This window comes from Bidens hawaiensis, unplaced genomic scaffold, assembly GCF_021521415.1.
Source record: "Bidens hawaiensis isolate Kalapana, Puna unplaced genomic scaffold, B.hawaiensis_p1.1 tig00031531_1, whole genome shotgun sequence".
Classification (NCBI taxonomy): domain Eukaryota; kingdom Viridiplantae; phylum Streptophyta; class Magnoliopsida; order Asterales; family Asteraceae; genus Bidens; species Bidens hawaiensis.
The window spans coordinates 43615-59655 of NW_027495337.1; the positions used below are offsets into that span (position 1 = coordinate 43615).

Here is a 16041-nt window from a genome sequence, read left to right on the forward strand (position 1 = left end):
ACTTACAACGAGCTCGCATAGTTGAAAATATTTTATCAAACGGAGTCTTTTAATCCGAAAAAAATAAAACCCTCTCTTTTAAAGAGGGACTTAATTTGTATCTTTTGTAACTAGAGGGGGGAAATATGGAACTATCCAGAACATGTTTCTAAATCCATGCACTTGTCATCGCTTGCTTATATAAGCACACGTCAAACCCCACTGAATCACATCACTTCTTGCTGCTTTCACTACTGCAAAACTATCCCCTTTCTCACCGTCACCTGAACTCCAAACCCTACAGTTTCATCAGATCGGTCATTCAAACTTCGATCTAACTCCGATCCAGCTTCTTTAGCCATGGATGCTCATCAGACTGCTGAAAGAATTTCAACCGAAGTTAGGAACTTGCTTGCGAGCTTGAATGAACAAAATCAAGAATCTGTGGTTCAAGATCTTGCTCAGGTATATAGATTTATCATTTGCTTGATTTCATATATGTGTATATGCTATATACATCTATCTAATTTTTTTAATTTTAATTTTTATTATATTTATTTTTTTTGATGTTTTTGAGAGATTTGTATGTGTCAAATTTGAAGATGAAGTTAAATCTTGAAATCTATGCTAAAATCGTGTGGACTGAGTATTTTGCTTGGGAAGTTTTGATTTTGTGTTAATTAGGGTTTTTACTTTTTAGTTAAATCCGGTAAAATGTTGAAAATCATGCTAAAATTGTGTGGAATGAGTATGATTGTTTGGGAAGTTTTGATTTTGTGTTAATTAGGATTTTTTTACTTGTTGTTGTAGTTTTGTTGGTGGATTAATTGAAAATTAATGAGCTGGTGATTCTAGCTAGGGTTAGGGTTTAGATTATTTTTTTAATTTAACGTTTCGGATTTTTATATTGGAATTTCAATTCGGGAGTTGAGCTAAAAATGAAATTATTTGTGAAATTGGGTCTGTTTGTTTTTACTTTTCATTTATGATTTTTTTTTCTGCTTGTGTTTGTTTTATTTGGATTGATTATTTCAATGATTTTCTCATCTAAAGTCTAAAGAATGCAAATATGTGTCTGTTTACTGTTTTGATTAATTTTATGTTTTTTGTGTTCATTAAAATGTATGAAAAATAGAGCATTTGTCTCATCCAAATACCAGGTAGGGATGCAAGTCAATTTGTCATATGGTGGTTATGATACTAACTGTTAGTTGTTTTAAAATTGTTTTGTTGATGCTGTCTTCATGCCATATAACTTTTAAATACATATGATACGATGCTCGGGTTATCAAAACGTTACATAACTACTTTATGCTAATCATGGCTGTTTCGTTTTATAAATACCTTTTTGCACGTTTGAGCACGCAATTTGAAAAATAAACGACTGTATTGAAAGAGTCATTCAGATTAATGTCTCGAAGGTTGGAGGTTCTGGAAGTTAAACTTAAGAAACTAAAGTTTGTAAAATTACTACATAACATCATATGGGGTAACAATTATATTGTAATTCCTGTTTTCTTATTTTAGTAATCGGGTAATAAATGAAAATTAACAGGATGAAATTATTCTCATTGTTGATCTATCCTTTGTAGAAGTAACTCAACACTGTTTGTTCCTGTTTATGAATGCACAAATATCCAAAATCATATATTGGCTGGAGAAGATATAAATGAAAGAAACCAGCTAACTAAGAATCAAATTTAATAAGTCAGCGCTTACTAAAATAACATATAATAGCAAGTTCTTAAGTCAAGATTCATGTATCTTTAGTATTAGAAATATTTTTTTTATCATATATTCATATTTATGTTGCCGGTGTTTCTTGTGTCCTTTCATCTTTGTAGGCCATACATACATACATACATACATACATACATACATACATACATACATACATACATACATATATATGTATGTATGTATGGAGATGTCATGGTAATTCTAATACATCTACAAACACATTGATCACATTTATCACTTAAAATTCTTTCATTTGGCAGTATCTTGATAATGGACCAGAAGAAAGTATTCTGGTAGTTATAACATGCATGGGCCACTTCAATATTAACGAAGACGGCTTGGGGGATAGAAATATGGAACCCACAATCGCATCAATCCTCAGAATATTAATCCAAAAACCTCACTTTGGTTTGGCATTCACTGGTTTGGTGAAAAATAGACGAATCACTGAAGAATTTCTTGACAGTTTTTCAGCCGCGCTGAAGTTATCAGTGGGTGAAAAAGTTGGTTTTGGACTAACTTTATTAGATTCAGAAAAGGATGATGTCAAAATTGAGGGTGAGCTTTCTTTTCTGTTTTCGTCTTCATTTTTATCGCTATTAACATGTGCATGCATATGAGAGTTATATTGCTGTTGCAGGGAGGAAATTCTGTATCTCACAGTGTGAAGAACTGTGTGATAATGATGAAGCATTAGATACAGATGCAGCTGAAGTGCTAGATGTGCTCAGTACTCTTGAGAAATCAGAAGCACTTTCCAAACATGTTGATTCCTTTAAGGCGATTATACTTGAAGTTTGGTTAAATGCAAATTGCCGTTTTATCTTAGCAGACAAAGTCCCGGATGTAAAGATATTGAGGTGAATCTATGATTACTTTCTTATTCAATATATCGCGTGTAATTATATGCACCGTATAATTTGTTAATCATCTGACATTCTTTCTTTCTTTGTATGTTTCCTTTTACTTCCTAAATGTTCAGCCGGACAGACTTTCACATTAATGTAGACCCCACTGAAATGTCGACGCAAACGAGCGCTTCACGCTTTGCTAAAATGCTAGGTATGACTCTTATTCCTGTTTTTCAGTTCATGTAAATGGAAAATAAAATAGCACAATTATACTAACACTAATTTTGAAAACCACAGGCTCTTGGAATCAACTGTCTTACCATTGTGGAGGGCTACGAGCAGACGGTTTTCAGCTTTGTGCTGATGTGACATTTTCTTTACTCATGTCCTGCTATAGAAACGCATGTCAGGTAAGTGATTGGATTACTTTTAGCCATAGAAGTGACATTTTTGTAATTTGGGTGGTACTTATTAGAAAATAATACAGGATCCTTTTCCGCTTGATGCTGTTTGTGGCAATGTATGGGAGATCTCTGAATCTCAGTTGTTGTTTCTGAAGCAAGCCGTTACATCACAGCCAGAAGTATTCACATTTGCACATTCCAAAAGACAAATGGTATAAATAAGATTACTGGGATCTATGTGTCTTATGAGTTACACTTGTTGGATCTAATCATCAAAACCTTGCATACCTACTTATTTCAGGAATATGTTAATCATCAGTATCAACTGCGCCATGCTATTCAACCATGGTTATGCCTTGACTTGCTCGAGGTGTTGTGCTTATTAGCTGAAAACGGCCATGCAGATTCTGTGCGATCAATAATGGAGTTTCCTCTAAAAAACTTCCCTGAAGTGGTTTTACTTGGGATGGCCCATGTTGTTGTAATGTTTCCACACTGTTGATTAACTTATTCTGTTTGGTTATTTATGTTGTTTTTATTCTCATAGATCTTGGTTAAATATGCAGACATCAGGTAACCTTCTGCAACATGAAGTTTCTGTATCCGTTCTACCTATGGTCTTTAAGGATTCTTCCAAGAGTGGAATTATACTCCGTTTGTGGGATGCTAACCCTTTGCTGCTATCGAGAGCATTAAAGCATTCCCTCGTTTTGGATCTAGAAAACATGAGTAAAGTTGTGGACTTGTTTGAGAAGTTAGAGGTCAGATTAATATTCATTTTTAAATTCTTCACAGTTATTATGTGTTGTATGTTATGTTTATTTTTCAAATTTTATGTGTCACAGATCCTGTCACCTGTACTGGATCTTGTAACCATGGCCCTAGGAATCAAATTGGCATCTCTTGCATCTGCAAAAGAATTCCTGGATTTAGAGGAGTGGCTGGGCACTAATTTGAGAGAATCTGAAGATATTTTCGTAGAGGTAAATGAAAATTATAGAGCTCCCATCAAGTCCCAGATCGATAATCAAACACCAAACACCAAGTAAACGAATAACTCTCGTTTATAATAATCAGAAAATCTAACTCAAAAAACTGATTACAATCCTCAAACCCTAACTTGGTTTGACTCTTGATGAACCCTAACTCGGTTGCATCAACTTCTCTTTTTCTAATGTCTAACTATAACTCGGTTTATATAAAACTTGCTAGCCAAGACATTACTGTAGGTCCTCTAAATGGATCTCAATACTTGACTCGGATCAATCTGTGTTGTTGGTTAACGGAAATCACCAACGACACTCGGATCTCGGATCTTAGTTTGTTTGGTTTATTTGCTTGAAAGAGAGAAAAGGAGAGAAGTGGATGAGAGAAAGAAACTTATTTATTTCCAAGAGTTGTGAAAAGGGGTTGGAGATCGTTGGATAAATGGGTTAAGTGACCCTTTTATAGAGTCCCCATTTATCCAAAACTTACAAAATAAACGTACAAACTAAACGTACCGAGTACGTACTACACCGACTAAAAGCAAACTAAAACGACATATACAATCCTAAAAACAATATAGAATATTGGCCCTACAATCTCCCTCTAAGATTGAGTATGTCGAGGAACCTTCGTCAAGTTCTTTGCTTCGTCTTTATTTCTTGAAACTTAGTACTTGTCTTGATCCAGGATCTTGAACCAGATTGGATCTTGAACAGTTCTTTATTTTCCAGTCTTATAGACTTGAACTTCAATCTTATTTTCTGGGAAGGATCAGCAACAGCAAATTTTAGAAACATCAGATGCGGGAGGCTCGATATCTAATTTTCTCTTGTTGACTTTATTGAGCCAACTGGTTTCTTTCCTTGTCTTCAGATACAATCAGTTCCTTTTTTAGGTTCAACCACCAACTTTCACGTTCTCGTTTTCTTTTTAAGTGCTTCAACATCTGCAACTCCAAGCAGACTTGATCTTGATCTACCTGTCCATGTATAGCTGCACAAACCTTAGAACGATAAGATTCGCTCACAGACCCTCTGGAGGGTCAAGAAGAAATCGTTCATAGGCCCTCCCAATTTCAATCCCTCAACTTGTAAATAATTTGTTTAAGTCCCCGATTTCTAACGAACTTTGCATGAACGACCTTGACAACAAAACACATGATTTTGAATGAAACAAAGTTTAACAAAATATATACGAACATAATAAAAACATAAAATCTTTTTGGCATTTTCATATATTTTAAATATAACGAAAATATATACATAACATTTTGAAGTTAAAACTAAAATAAAACAAAATCCAAATAAACAATAAAAGATAGGAGTAAATATGAAATTAATATTATATATCAATAATATTTACAGAAAACGTTTACTAAATTATTTTTCTGAGAAAGATCACAACATGGAATCACATTATCTGTTAACGTTCTAGATCACACTTCTGTTTGGACATTATTATGCCAAGAACCCAAAGTCGATTGTAGATATAATTTGTCCACTTTAAACTTAACAAGTATTTTGATGTCAACATGATACGTATAATTAGGCACAATTCTTGTGTGGTCCCCATTTAATCCGACAAATTACAGACTCCATCATACCTCGGGCTTAATTTGCTTTCACATGTCACCTCAACTTGACCTAAACCTTTCTTAGTTGATCACAGTAATCTTATTAACACACTTGACACTTTGACTTTGTGCACTTGAAACTTTGTACACTTAACTCGATCTAGAAAGATTAAAATAAAGTAGAAGTTCAGGCCATAACAATCAGGTCGGATAATACCATATTATCGGGCAGAGAAAGTCCAATGCTTGAACAAAAGAAAGAAAATAAAACAAAGCAGAAGATTCAGGGCCTTAACAATCAGGTCGGATAATACCATATTATCGCGCAGGAAAAAGTCCAAGGCTTGAATCAAAATAAATGAAGAAATAAAGCAGAAGTTAAAATTCCTAGAACTGACTCTTTTTCTTGATTTTTCTTTTTCTTTTCTGACTCTTTTGTTTTTCTTTTTCTTGCTTTTCTTGACGCTTTACTTGACTCTTTTCTTGACTCAATAAAAATTAGACTCAATAAAAATTAAAAATGACACGGATTTTTCATAAGACAACTGTGATAAGGTAAAGAGAGGCTTGGGTATGACATGTTTAATTGCATTTCAGCCTTCATTAATATGACTTTAGTTGGAGTCGGCAACCGCTTCATAACGTGTAACCACTAGCATAGGCAGATATTTAAGTTTATATCAATATGACACTTACTCATTTGTCAAGCCTATCTACACATCACGCAATGATCTTGTTGGCTTTTTATCTACTCTTTTCATGTGCTAGAATCGTTAGAGATAATTTCTTATCATATTCCAATGGTCGGATCAATTTCTCAAAATTTTAAAAATTTTAAATATCCGACTCCCTTTAAGCAGGAGCTCCCTCTAAACGGGACAATTCCTTTTATATTTTCTTAAAAGTAAGATAAAATCTTTTTGGTAAATATCCGACTCCCTCTAAGCAGGAGCTCCCTCTAAACGGGACAATTCCTTTTAGATTTTCTTAAAAGTAAGATAAAATCTTTTTGGTAAATCGAATGATTTGTTTTTGCTTTTCTTAAGATGAATTGAAAATCTTTTTGGTGAGTTAAACTTAACTCATTTTCTCCCTCTAAAATTGTGACATATTTGAAAAATATTTACAATTTTATATACAAAAAGATAGATAGTTTGTTTTAATCAAAATTGATCATGCCGATCTATTCGACCCGAAATTCAAATCGAGCATGATCGATGGTTTTAGTGAAAAGGTCAGCAAAGTTGTTGTCAGATGGACTATCTTAAGCATGCATTATCACATTGTATGACAAAGTTGAAGAGATTCAAACCGAGATCCAACAGCTGATGTTGGATCCATCACTTGAGAGAAGCAGTTGGACGAGGTTGGTTTGAGAAACGCTCGAAAAGTTGTTGTTTAACCATTTAAACAAGGCTTCCCTTCCATGAAGTTTGTCCTCCCATGTCGCTTATGAAAGACTCGAATCCGCCATCAAATGGTTTAACATCAAATAGAAAGAGTTCGTCTCCCATCATATGCCGGGTGCAATCACTATCTAAGTACCTAATACTATTGATAGTCCTCCTTGATTGACCCTGCATGCACTAAGCTTTCAAATAGACATGGGTTCCCGGGATACTTTTTTCCCGGGAAGGTCAACCGTAAATCGACCAAACTTGATTTTATTTCCTGAAAACCATTTATTTCTTGTTGGAGTCTCACTTGATGAAGAGCGGTCCTTAGGAATCCAAGCAAAAACTTGTTCCTTGGTTTTGACAATTTTGGACTTCTCTTTTCTTGCTTTTGAAACTGTTTTTGGTAAATCCTCAGACTTTACAGTCTTTGGATCCTTTTTGATTTTATCCTTCTTGGTTTTCCAAAAAGGTTTCTTTTTGTGTTTTAATTTATTTACTTTGGATCTCACATCCATTTCACTAGGTTCACTATCAGCTTGATCAGTCCTTGAATCATGGCTACTAAAAGCTCTTTTTGGGGACTGACTAAGCCGCCTTTGAATATCAAGCTGTTGCTTGAACCAGTGCTTGCAATGTCTTGCAAGGTGAGAAGAGTGACCACACACAAAACAACACTTTTTCCTGGGAGTGCCAAAAAACTCATCTGAACTGTAATGTGGTTGGTGTGGTGGGAAAGGTGATCCATGGAAAAGAACATGATTATAAAACACATTTGTATAATATGGATCAACAAAATTTTGTTGATAATGACCATAGTAGTTGTTATCACAGAAGTTGTATGACTGAGGGTTTCTTGATTGATTGGTTGTTTGAGAAAATGATCGTTTATTTGGTGGAACATATTTACACGACGTACTTGTCTTTTCATTTTCAAAAACTTTGTTTTTAAATGAATTATCCTCAGTCTCACAACTTGATGATGAACAACTTGATATGTTCACCTTAACGGGCCTACTTTCGTTGACACATTTTTCTACAAAAGTTTCATCACAAACGGTTTCATAATATGAGTCAGAAGAAGAACATTAACTTTCATTACGTACATCATTACAACTGTCTTCACTAGTGGTTTCGCAAAATACAGTTTTTGATTCCGACATCAAAAATCCCAACATGGATTCACAAACTTTATTACAAACTGGATTGTTAATAGTTTTGGTTAGATCCACACATGATTCAAAACGTGGTTCTAACTTTCTTTTTAGCTTACAACCCAGGTTAACCGTCCCACATTCACCACCATTTACATCACCAGTTGCTACACAAGACACTTTGATGTCAGATTTATCAGATGATGGGACTGGAGCAGCAGTTTGAGAGGCAGCAGGAACAAATTTAACAGGCGTTGGTATTCTACCAACCTCGTATTCCATTTCTTCCTCTGGAAAAGTATTATAGCTAAAGTGGGGCAAACTGGTGTAGTTATCATTGAATGGTGGTGGTACGGCAGTGTAATCGTACCCCAACCCCGCTTTAACATTAGTACTTCTCTGGGCTCCAATAAGATCATCTAACTTCTCAGATGATGCCTCAAATCTTTCGACTTGTTTTTCCTTTTCTTTCTTATCAGAAACCTCGAGTTTTAATTTCTTAATTTCTTCTTTTAAATCATTAATTATGTCTTTATAATAAATGACATTATGCTTTTCTTGAAAAATTTCAAGTCTAAGATTAGCTACATCATCGTGATGAGTTTTAATCTTTTCAACGTAGATCTTGTCAGCTTTTACATATTCAGCATTTAACTGACGAAGTTTTGCATTTTCTTTCAAAACTTCGTCTTGATGATATCTATAGTATGTGACTTTGTTGATGCATGCTTGAGAACAAAGATTGTGATTTACCTCATCAGCTGGTGATGTGTCGGGAATGATAGGACATGCATGACTACTTTTACCGGCAGCACTTGTCCCAACTTTATTACTTGTCCCAACTTTATTTTCTTTGAACTGATTGTTCGTTTGGAGCTTATCTTATATTATTTCAAAAGACTTGATGGTAGAAGCCAACTCTGAGAGTGTCATGGTATACAGATTTGTGGTTCTTTTGATGGTAACCACATTGATGCTCCATGTATAAGGCAGTGAACTCAACAGCTTCATGTTGATCTGAAACAAACCATTGATGATACCAACACTTCTCATTTTGGTGACGAGTGACTCAAATCTGTTGATGAGAGAGGAAATCGATTCTCCTTTAATATGTGTAAACATGTCGAATTCTCTTTTCAATATTTCCTTTGGGCTTTCTCCCATATCCAGATTTCCTCTAAGCTTAGATTCGTAAGACATTTTTTTTAACTCGATTAGATTTTTTTTTTTTTTTGCTACAGTACCGAGTTGCTACAGTACCGAGTCGCTACAGTGTTTCGCATGAGTTGCTACAGTACCGAGTTGCCACAGTACCCGATGCGAAGCGAAGAGGTTGCTACAGTACCCCCCCCCACGATTGCTACAGCACCCGATGCGAATTTTTTTTTTTTTTTAAGAATATAGCACCCAAACTTCCAAAAAGTCAAAAAGACTTTAGTATAAAAATCAATAAATCGGCCTAGATCTGAGTTTTAAGCCGAATCTGAGCTCAGATACAAAAACTTAAAATACTAAAAACTTGGATTTAGTGATTCTCGTGTATTTCCAAGGTGTAAGGGACTCCAAAAGATGAGTAACACGAAATCAACCTCAAATCCAACAAAAACTAAGACCAAAATCGAAAAGTTTGACCCGAAAACCACAAAAAGTCGAGCCGAAAGCTCTGATACCACTTGTAGGTCCTCTAAATGGATCTCAATACTTGACTCGGATCAATCCGTGTTGTTGGTTAGCGGAAATCACCAACGACACTCGGATCTCGGATCTTAGTTTGTTTGGTTTATTTGCTTGAAAGAGAGAAAAGGAGAGAAGTGGATGAGACAAAGAAACTTCTTTATTTCCAAGAATTGTGAAAAGGGGTTGGAGTTCGTTGGATAAATGAGTTAAGTGACCCTTTTATAGGGTCCCCATTTATCCAAAACTTACAAAATAAACGTACAAACTAAATGTACCGAGTACGTACTACACCGACTAAAAGCAAACTAAAACGACATATAAAATCCTAAAAACAATATAGAATATTGGCCCTACAATTACCAAATATATAAAACCCTAATAACTCTTGAGCTGGGCTTTACACTTGGGCCAAACAACAATTGTGCCAACATCCCATGCTTTAACCGACCATGAATGATTGTGAAGCTCACTGATGTAAGCTTGTTATCATCTCAGGAGTGCCATAGATTCCTGAACGAGGTTGAAGAGAACTCCGGGGATATTTGGAACATTTTTAAGGAGACAGTTCCTGTATTTTCAAAGGTTTACCCTATCAACATGGTTTCTTTATAGTTTATACCATTTAGTTTTAGTTATGTTTCATTCATGCAATGTTGAAAATAATAAATTGTTTTCTAGGTCCTTAAATCGCATGCTGACTTGCTCGCCTCCAATAAACTTTCCGAGCAAATGGCAAGTTTGAATGTGGCATGTAGCCGATATAGTCCAGAAACGGAGGACACTGATGATCCTGAACCATCAACATCTGAATCATATGCGGATCACACAAGTGCAAAGGTCGATCAACTCTCATTCTTTGGGTCTTGAGTAACATTACACAAACGAATCCAATTTATCTCCATGATGGTGCTTAAGTATACTTTTGGTAGATTGATACGCGCATTCTAAATTATTTTTTGTTTGTGTAGATGCAGAACTCATCTTCCCATAATTCTATAGCAGAAAACCAATCTTCATTTCTGAAAACACATTTGCTGAGGTTCGACTTTTTCTTTTTTCACAGATCAAGGTAGAAAACCAGTATTAGTTTCACAAAAATGATAGTTGTTACAATTTACTTTTGCAGTTTATTACCAACGGTCATGCATAAGGCTGTCGATGAACTACTTGCCACTACTGTTAATAGGAGCGTTTCTATAGCAAGTCAAACAGCTATTGAACTTGCCTTAAAGGTGTCATTCTTGTTCAGTTAGTTCCTTATATGATCAAAATTTCAAATTTCTCTAAATATTTACTCAAGGTTTTTTATACAAACTGACAGGATTACACAAGCGACCCGGATGAGGACTCCATATACAATGCATCAGCCTTTATGGTTACTTCTCTGGCTGGAAGTCTGTCTTTTGTCACTTGCCAGGTTTTGTGTTGACTGTTTAATTATATAATGTTTAGTTTTACAACTTTAAAGTTATATAATATTGTTATTGACTCTGCTTCCCCCTTGTTGTAGGAACCGCTCCGCAATATGATGTCAACTCTTCTACAAAACGCTGGTAAGGATTTGAATTTCGCTAGTGAACTCTTGGAAGACACAATTAAACGTGTGGTTGGCGAAAACCTTTATTTGGGGTGTGCATCGATTGAGAGAGATGCAACTGAGAAGGTTTGATCCAAATATTCTGATATTAAATAGCACTGACATGAGTACATTCAACGAGTTTAAATACTAAAGTGCTTATCAGTCACCCGAAAACTTAAAACAATAGCAGGCAGCATAAGCACCGCAATATTTACTGCTGAAATTTTGCTAAAAAATTCTCAGATTCCATGCAATTTTGCTAAATAAATAAGCGATTAATAAGCTCATCGGATAAGCAAATAACTATTCAACTTCAGAAAGTTAATAGATTGAGGTTAAATGGATAATATGGCATTCAAAATGGCAAATCTATCTTTGGGTAGCTATTTTGAGCAAGAAGCTGATAGGATGACAGAATACGGTAATGAAATACTTCAGATTCGTTCTTAACGCATGCAGTCAATTTTTAAGGGTCTTCCTTCTTTACAAGCAGATTCCTGAATTATATGGCTTTGCCTAATACAATTTATGTACTTGAAAATAACAGTTAATACCAATCTCTAGTATTGTTTTAGTGACAGGATGGTTATGTTACCTTGCAACTTGTGTTTATATATTTCGGTGCATGTGTCCTGCAGGGGCTTATTATCGTCAAAAGGGAAATCAATCTGCATGTGTCGATTAGAAAGAAACAAATAGAAGGTTCCCAAGGATTCATTAGCAAAGCGATTGAACCTTCGTTTACGACAGATGTTGTGATGTCTAAAATCCTGGTCCTGTTAAGACAGGTCTGAAATTGTTTATAATTTACTCGAATTTTTTTAAGCTTCTGAATGGAAACAGTGCATCTTTTTATATTAGTTTGAACATGCTATGCTTAACAAAATATTGTTGTAAAGCTTTATAAGAACTTATGTTTCACTGTCAATTGTTTCAGCTTGAGTGTTTGATCGCTAATGATGCTACCCAAGATCAACTACAGGTATTATTTCATCATTATCATTTATAAACTAGTTTATTTATCCCTATTGTTTGCTTATTATGAATCCATTTCTAAACTAAAATCCGAAGTCAGCATGGTTTTCCTTCTTTCCACACGCTTCAACCTTATTATTTGAATGCTTTCATATTAAGTTATTAACTTGATGGTTGTTTTCAGTATGCTGCTGCAGAGGTTCGTGCGGTTATCCTCAAATGCATACGCAAAGATGAGGCTGCCTTGGTTGTGGCTCAGAAGGTATACCGGTTTCTGTTATTTGGGTTACATATTATCTTTCTAACCAAAATCTTATTTTATTAATACTTTTACTATTATTATCTAGATTATTATTAGCCACTATTATTTATTAGGGTTTAGTTGTCTTAAGCCAACGTGCCCGTTATTCCATTTCACTTTACATTTACCAACTTCTTTGTAGGTTTTTGAAGGTTTATACATAAATGCATCCAACACTGCAAGTATCGATTCTCATCTTACTGTCTTAGCTACCATTTTTGATGTTAACAAGCTTGTGCAGACAGAGCTGACTGGTTGGGTATGATCATTTCTTTCACATGGATTGCAATTTAGTTTTCGCAGAGTTGCTTGAAATTTAAGAATGTGTTTATTTGGTTTCACTATTGCTTTCTCCTGATTTAACACTTAATTGATGCGTTGTTTCTGCAAGCAGGTACTAAATGCTGATGATAAGAAGTTCAACAGAGATATTACGGTTGGCCTAATTAGAAGACAGTTACTAAACCTTGCAGAGTATAGTGCGCACATGGCCAGGCTTATTTATGCAGGAAAGAGTGGTATGTCTAAACGAGACCCTTTTTAATTTAAATACTCATGTAAAGAATAGTAACCTAATGACATTTAATTCTATACTTTTCATAGTTAACTTGAAAGAATATTATAGCATGTCTAGGTAAATGTAACACACATGTGGCACAATGCAATCAGAGCTATTCTTCTGATGTTCTTTATATTAATTTTGAGAAGTTAACCGATTAATGGATAAAATTAAGTCAAGGCATGATTGTTTATCGTATCCATATCGCTTCACATTCACTTTGAAATAATGTCCACATTTGCAAAAACCATGCTACTAATGTTCAGTTGTTACACGTTATCACAGATATGCTTTAACTATTATATGATGTGCAGTGACAGCTATAGAATTTGCTTTTTCCCTTGTGAAGACACTAGAGGCTAGTGATGCCAGAGTATTATCTGAGCTTGGTAGTGTCATTGATGCATTGAGCAAGGTTTGATATTAATCCTAACTCGTAAATTTAGTTCTGTCCAAAACGATGTAATTGTTTAAGAAGGATTAATACGACCGTTCTTGTTGATATCAAATTTGATGCGAACTATGATCATTTTTTTGGAAAAAAATAGGTGACTTACCTTCCTGTAGCCAGAAATGATGATAATCTTGCACTGATATCTTCTGAACCAGATCCTCTCCCCGGGCAGGTAATAACACTCTTTCAATGTACTTTGCAATTTCTTATCAACTTCTGATTTTTCATCAATAATGATAGTTCATGATATGCATAGTACCATTATATCTATTAAATCAAATAAGTAAATGTGATGACCTTTATAAGTAAATTAATATAATATTTCATTATCATTGTTCAGATGGATATATAAGGGGAGATTTTACAACGGTTACATGATGTGTTAATTATTCTAATGAAGTTTTCTATTAATGCTATCATCATTTAACTCTTGTAAATGTGTGTATTCTGCAGGTCTCTATGCTGTTTTCTGAATGGTGCCGGATACATGCCTCCCATGGTGTAAATGATGCGGTTTATGCTTATTTTCTTCAAGACATTTATCAAAACGTGTTGGCACGATCTGATGATATGCTAAACCGTTTCTTTTACATTCTCTTGGTGATTCTGATAATTCTTTTCCCTTGTCTTTAACCACACACGCGCACACACACACACACATACACATATACACACGAAAACACCTAATTATTGCATGCTAATGATGGCCTGATATATTAATAGGATCTCGTTGTATCACACTACCGAGCCGTTGAGGTCAATGCAAGTTGCATGCAGTATCACCAGCAAGAAGAAGCATCATCTTTCCTTGCTATAGATCTATGCACAGACCTAATTTTTTCGCTCCTTAAGGTAGGGTTAATGGAAATTGCTTCTATATACGCATGTTCAATGTTTATTTCATCAACTTGACATGTCTTTTCTTGTTTTGGCCAGTTTCATCCAGTTTATAACATGACAAACAAGCTCTCTCTTTTACTAAAGGTACATAATTGGAAAATAATTTTTAAAATTTTTTTTATCATTGGTAATTATAATCATGATATGCCTTTTATACTACAGGTGTTAGCTGTGATTGTCGAAATCATTATAAAAGATGCAAATGAAAGGAAAACGGCATTCAATCCTAAGCCATATTTCAGGATATTCACCAACATTCTTAATCACATTAATAGTGTGAACTCCGTCTTTGTTGGTGCAGATTTGCAGGTATCTGTTTTTCTTTGATAAAAAAAAGTTCATTAGTACTTTTCAGTATCATGTTACTAATTTCCTTGGCTTCTACAGGTTTTGGCATCCATAGCACAATCATTTCATACCCTGCAGCCTGCAAAACTTCCTGAATTCTGGTACGTGCGGCTTGCAGTTAAAAGCAATATGTACTGTTTAGTTACTAATTTAGCGATTCACTTTTGCATACATGTGTGGGTACATTTATCAAACCAATTAGTGCATATTTGATGAGAAAAACTACTGTAAATAATCTATTTGAGAATATAAAGTATAAACTAAGAGCCATTAACTATTTATAGTATTGATCATTTATTATTTGATGTTGCATATTCTGCAGCTTTACATGGCTTGAGCTAGTTACTCGCCAAGATTTCATGCCAAAACTGCTCAGTCAAGATGATCATGAAGGATGGAAATACTTCAAGCCTCTTCTGATAGACTTTTTGCGGTTCATGGAACCTCTTTTGAGGAGTGGCGAACTTACAGAGCCGGTTTGCATCTTTCACTCATTACACACACACACACACACACACATCTTTTGTTAGTATTTACAAATTCAGATTCAACTAATTTGCATGTTTCTTTCTTGATCATAGGTCTGTGTTCTTTACAGTGGCACAGTCAGGATGATGATGGTGTTGAGCCATGATTTCCCAGACTTCATTTGTTATTATTATTCCAGTTTATGTGATCTCATTCCACCACATTGCATTGAGTTGCGAAGTATAATTCTAAATGCAGTGTCGCATAACATGAGGACACCAGGACTTGAATACCACCCAACTTGAAGGTATTTGATGAGGTGACAAGCATCTAACATAGGCAATGACTGAAAATTAGTTCTCTTGTTTCTTAGTTGTAAGTGTAAATTGCTTGTATATCAAGTGAGTCTGATATGTCAAGAACATGCTACATTGTGCCATTATAGAAATTGTGTGTACAGTTGTACTTAATGTAATAATGATGTGACAAAAGCATCTTCTTTCTTCTCATGCGACCACCTTTGCCCTTATAGAACTATGGGTCGGTCCATTTGGGCTGTTTGTGTGTTCAAACGGTCTTGGAAATTATATTTTAGTTATATTTCATCCTTATTTAGACTTCTTGATTTAAGGATATGTCCTTATAATTTTCCTTTTGCATTCTTTTGGTTTATATGTATTGAACCATAGTCATATAGA

General features: G+C 34.8%; 2 protein-coding genes across 2 annotated transcripts; both read left to right on the forward strand.

Moving 5' to 3' along the window:
* The first annotated feature begins 339 nt into the window (after window positions 1-339).
* LOC143582328 (uncharacterized) lies at window positions 340-13979 on the forward strand. Its single transcript, XM_077064926.1, has 23 exons — window positions 340-444; window positions 1980-2277; window positions 2360-2579; window positions 2702-2781; window positions 2868-2980; window positions 3046-3186; window positions 3276-3455; window positions 3541-3735; window positions 3820-3957; window positions 10255-10341; window positions 10438-10596; window positions 10728-10798; window positions 10886-10991; window positions 11081-11176; window positions 11270-11422; window positions 11977-12126; window positions 12276-12320; window positions 12498-12575; window positions 12757-12873; window positions 13009-13132; window positions 13488-13588; window positions 13722-13799; window positions 13968-13979. Exons 1-23 carry the CDS (start codon window positions 340-342, stop codon window positions 13977-13979), a joined length of 2847 nt encoding a protein of 948 aa, XP_076921041.1.
* Window positions 13980-14567: 588 nt separating this feature from the next.
* Window positions 14568-15737, forward strand: LOC143582330 (uncharacterized). Its single transcript, XM_077064928.1, has 5 exons — window positions 14568-14611; window positions 14690-14836; window positions 14915-14976; window positions 15198-15351; window positions 15457-15737. Exons 1-5 carry the CDS (start codon window positions 14582-14584, stop codon window positions 15646-15648), a joined length of 585 nt encoding a protein of 194 aa, XP_076921043.1. The 5' UTR covers window positions 14568-14581; the 3' UTR covers window positions 15649-15737.
* Window positions 15738-16041: the final 304 nt, after the last annotated feature.

Coding starts and splice junctions, on each gene's coding strand:
- LOC143582328 (XM_077064926.1), top strand. CDS start 340: ATGGATGCTCATCAGACTGCTGAAAGAATTTCAACCGAAGTTAGGAAC. Junction 2,278..2,359: donor GGATGATGTCAAAATTGAGG/GTGAGCTTTCTT, acceptor TTGCTGTTGCAG/GGAGGAAATTCTGTATCTCA. Junction 3,736..3,819: donor ACTTGTTTGAGAAGTTAGAG/GTCAGATTAATA, acceptor TATGTGTCACAG/ATCCTGTCACCTGTACTGGA.
- LOC143582330 (XM_077064928.1), top strand. CDS start 14,582: ATGACAAACAAGCTCTCTCTTTTACTAAAG. Junction 14,612..14,689: donor AGCTCTCTCTTTTACTAAAG/GTACATAATTGG, acceptor TTTATACTACAG/GTGTTAGCTGTGATTGTCGA. Junction 15,352..15,456: donor GTGGCGAACTTACAGAGCCG/GTTTGCATCTTT, acceptor TCTTGATCATAG/GTCTGTGTTCTTTACAGTGG.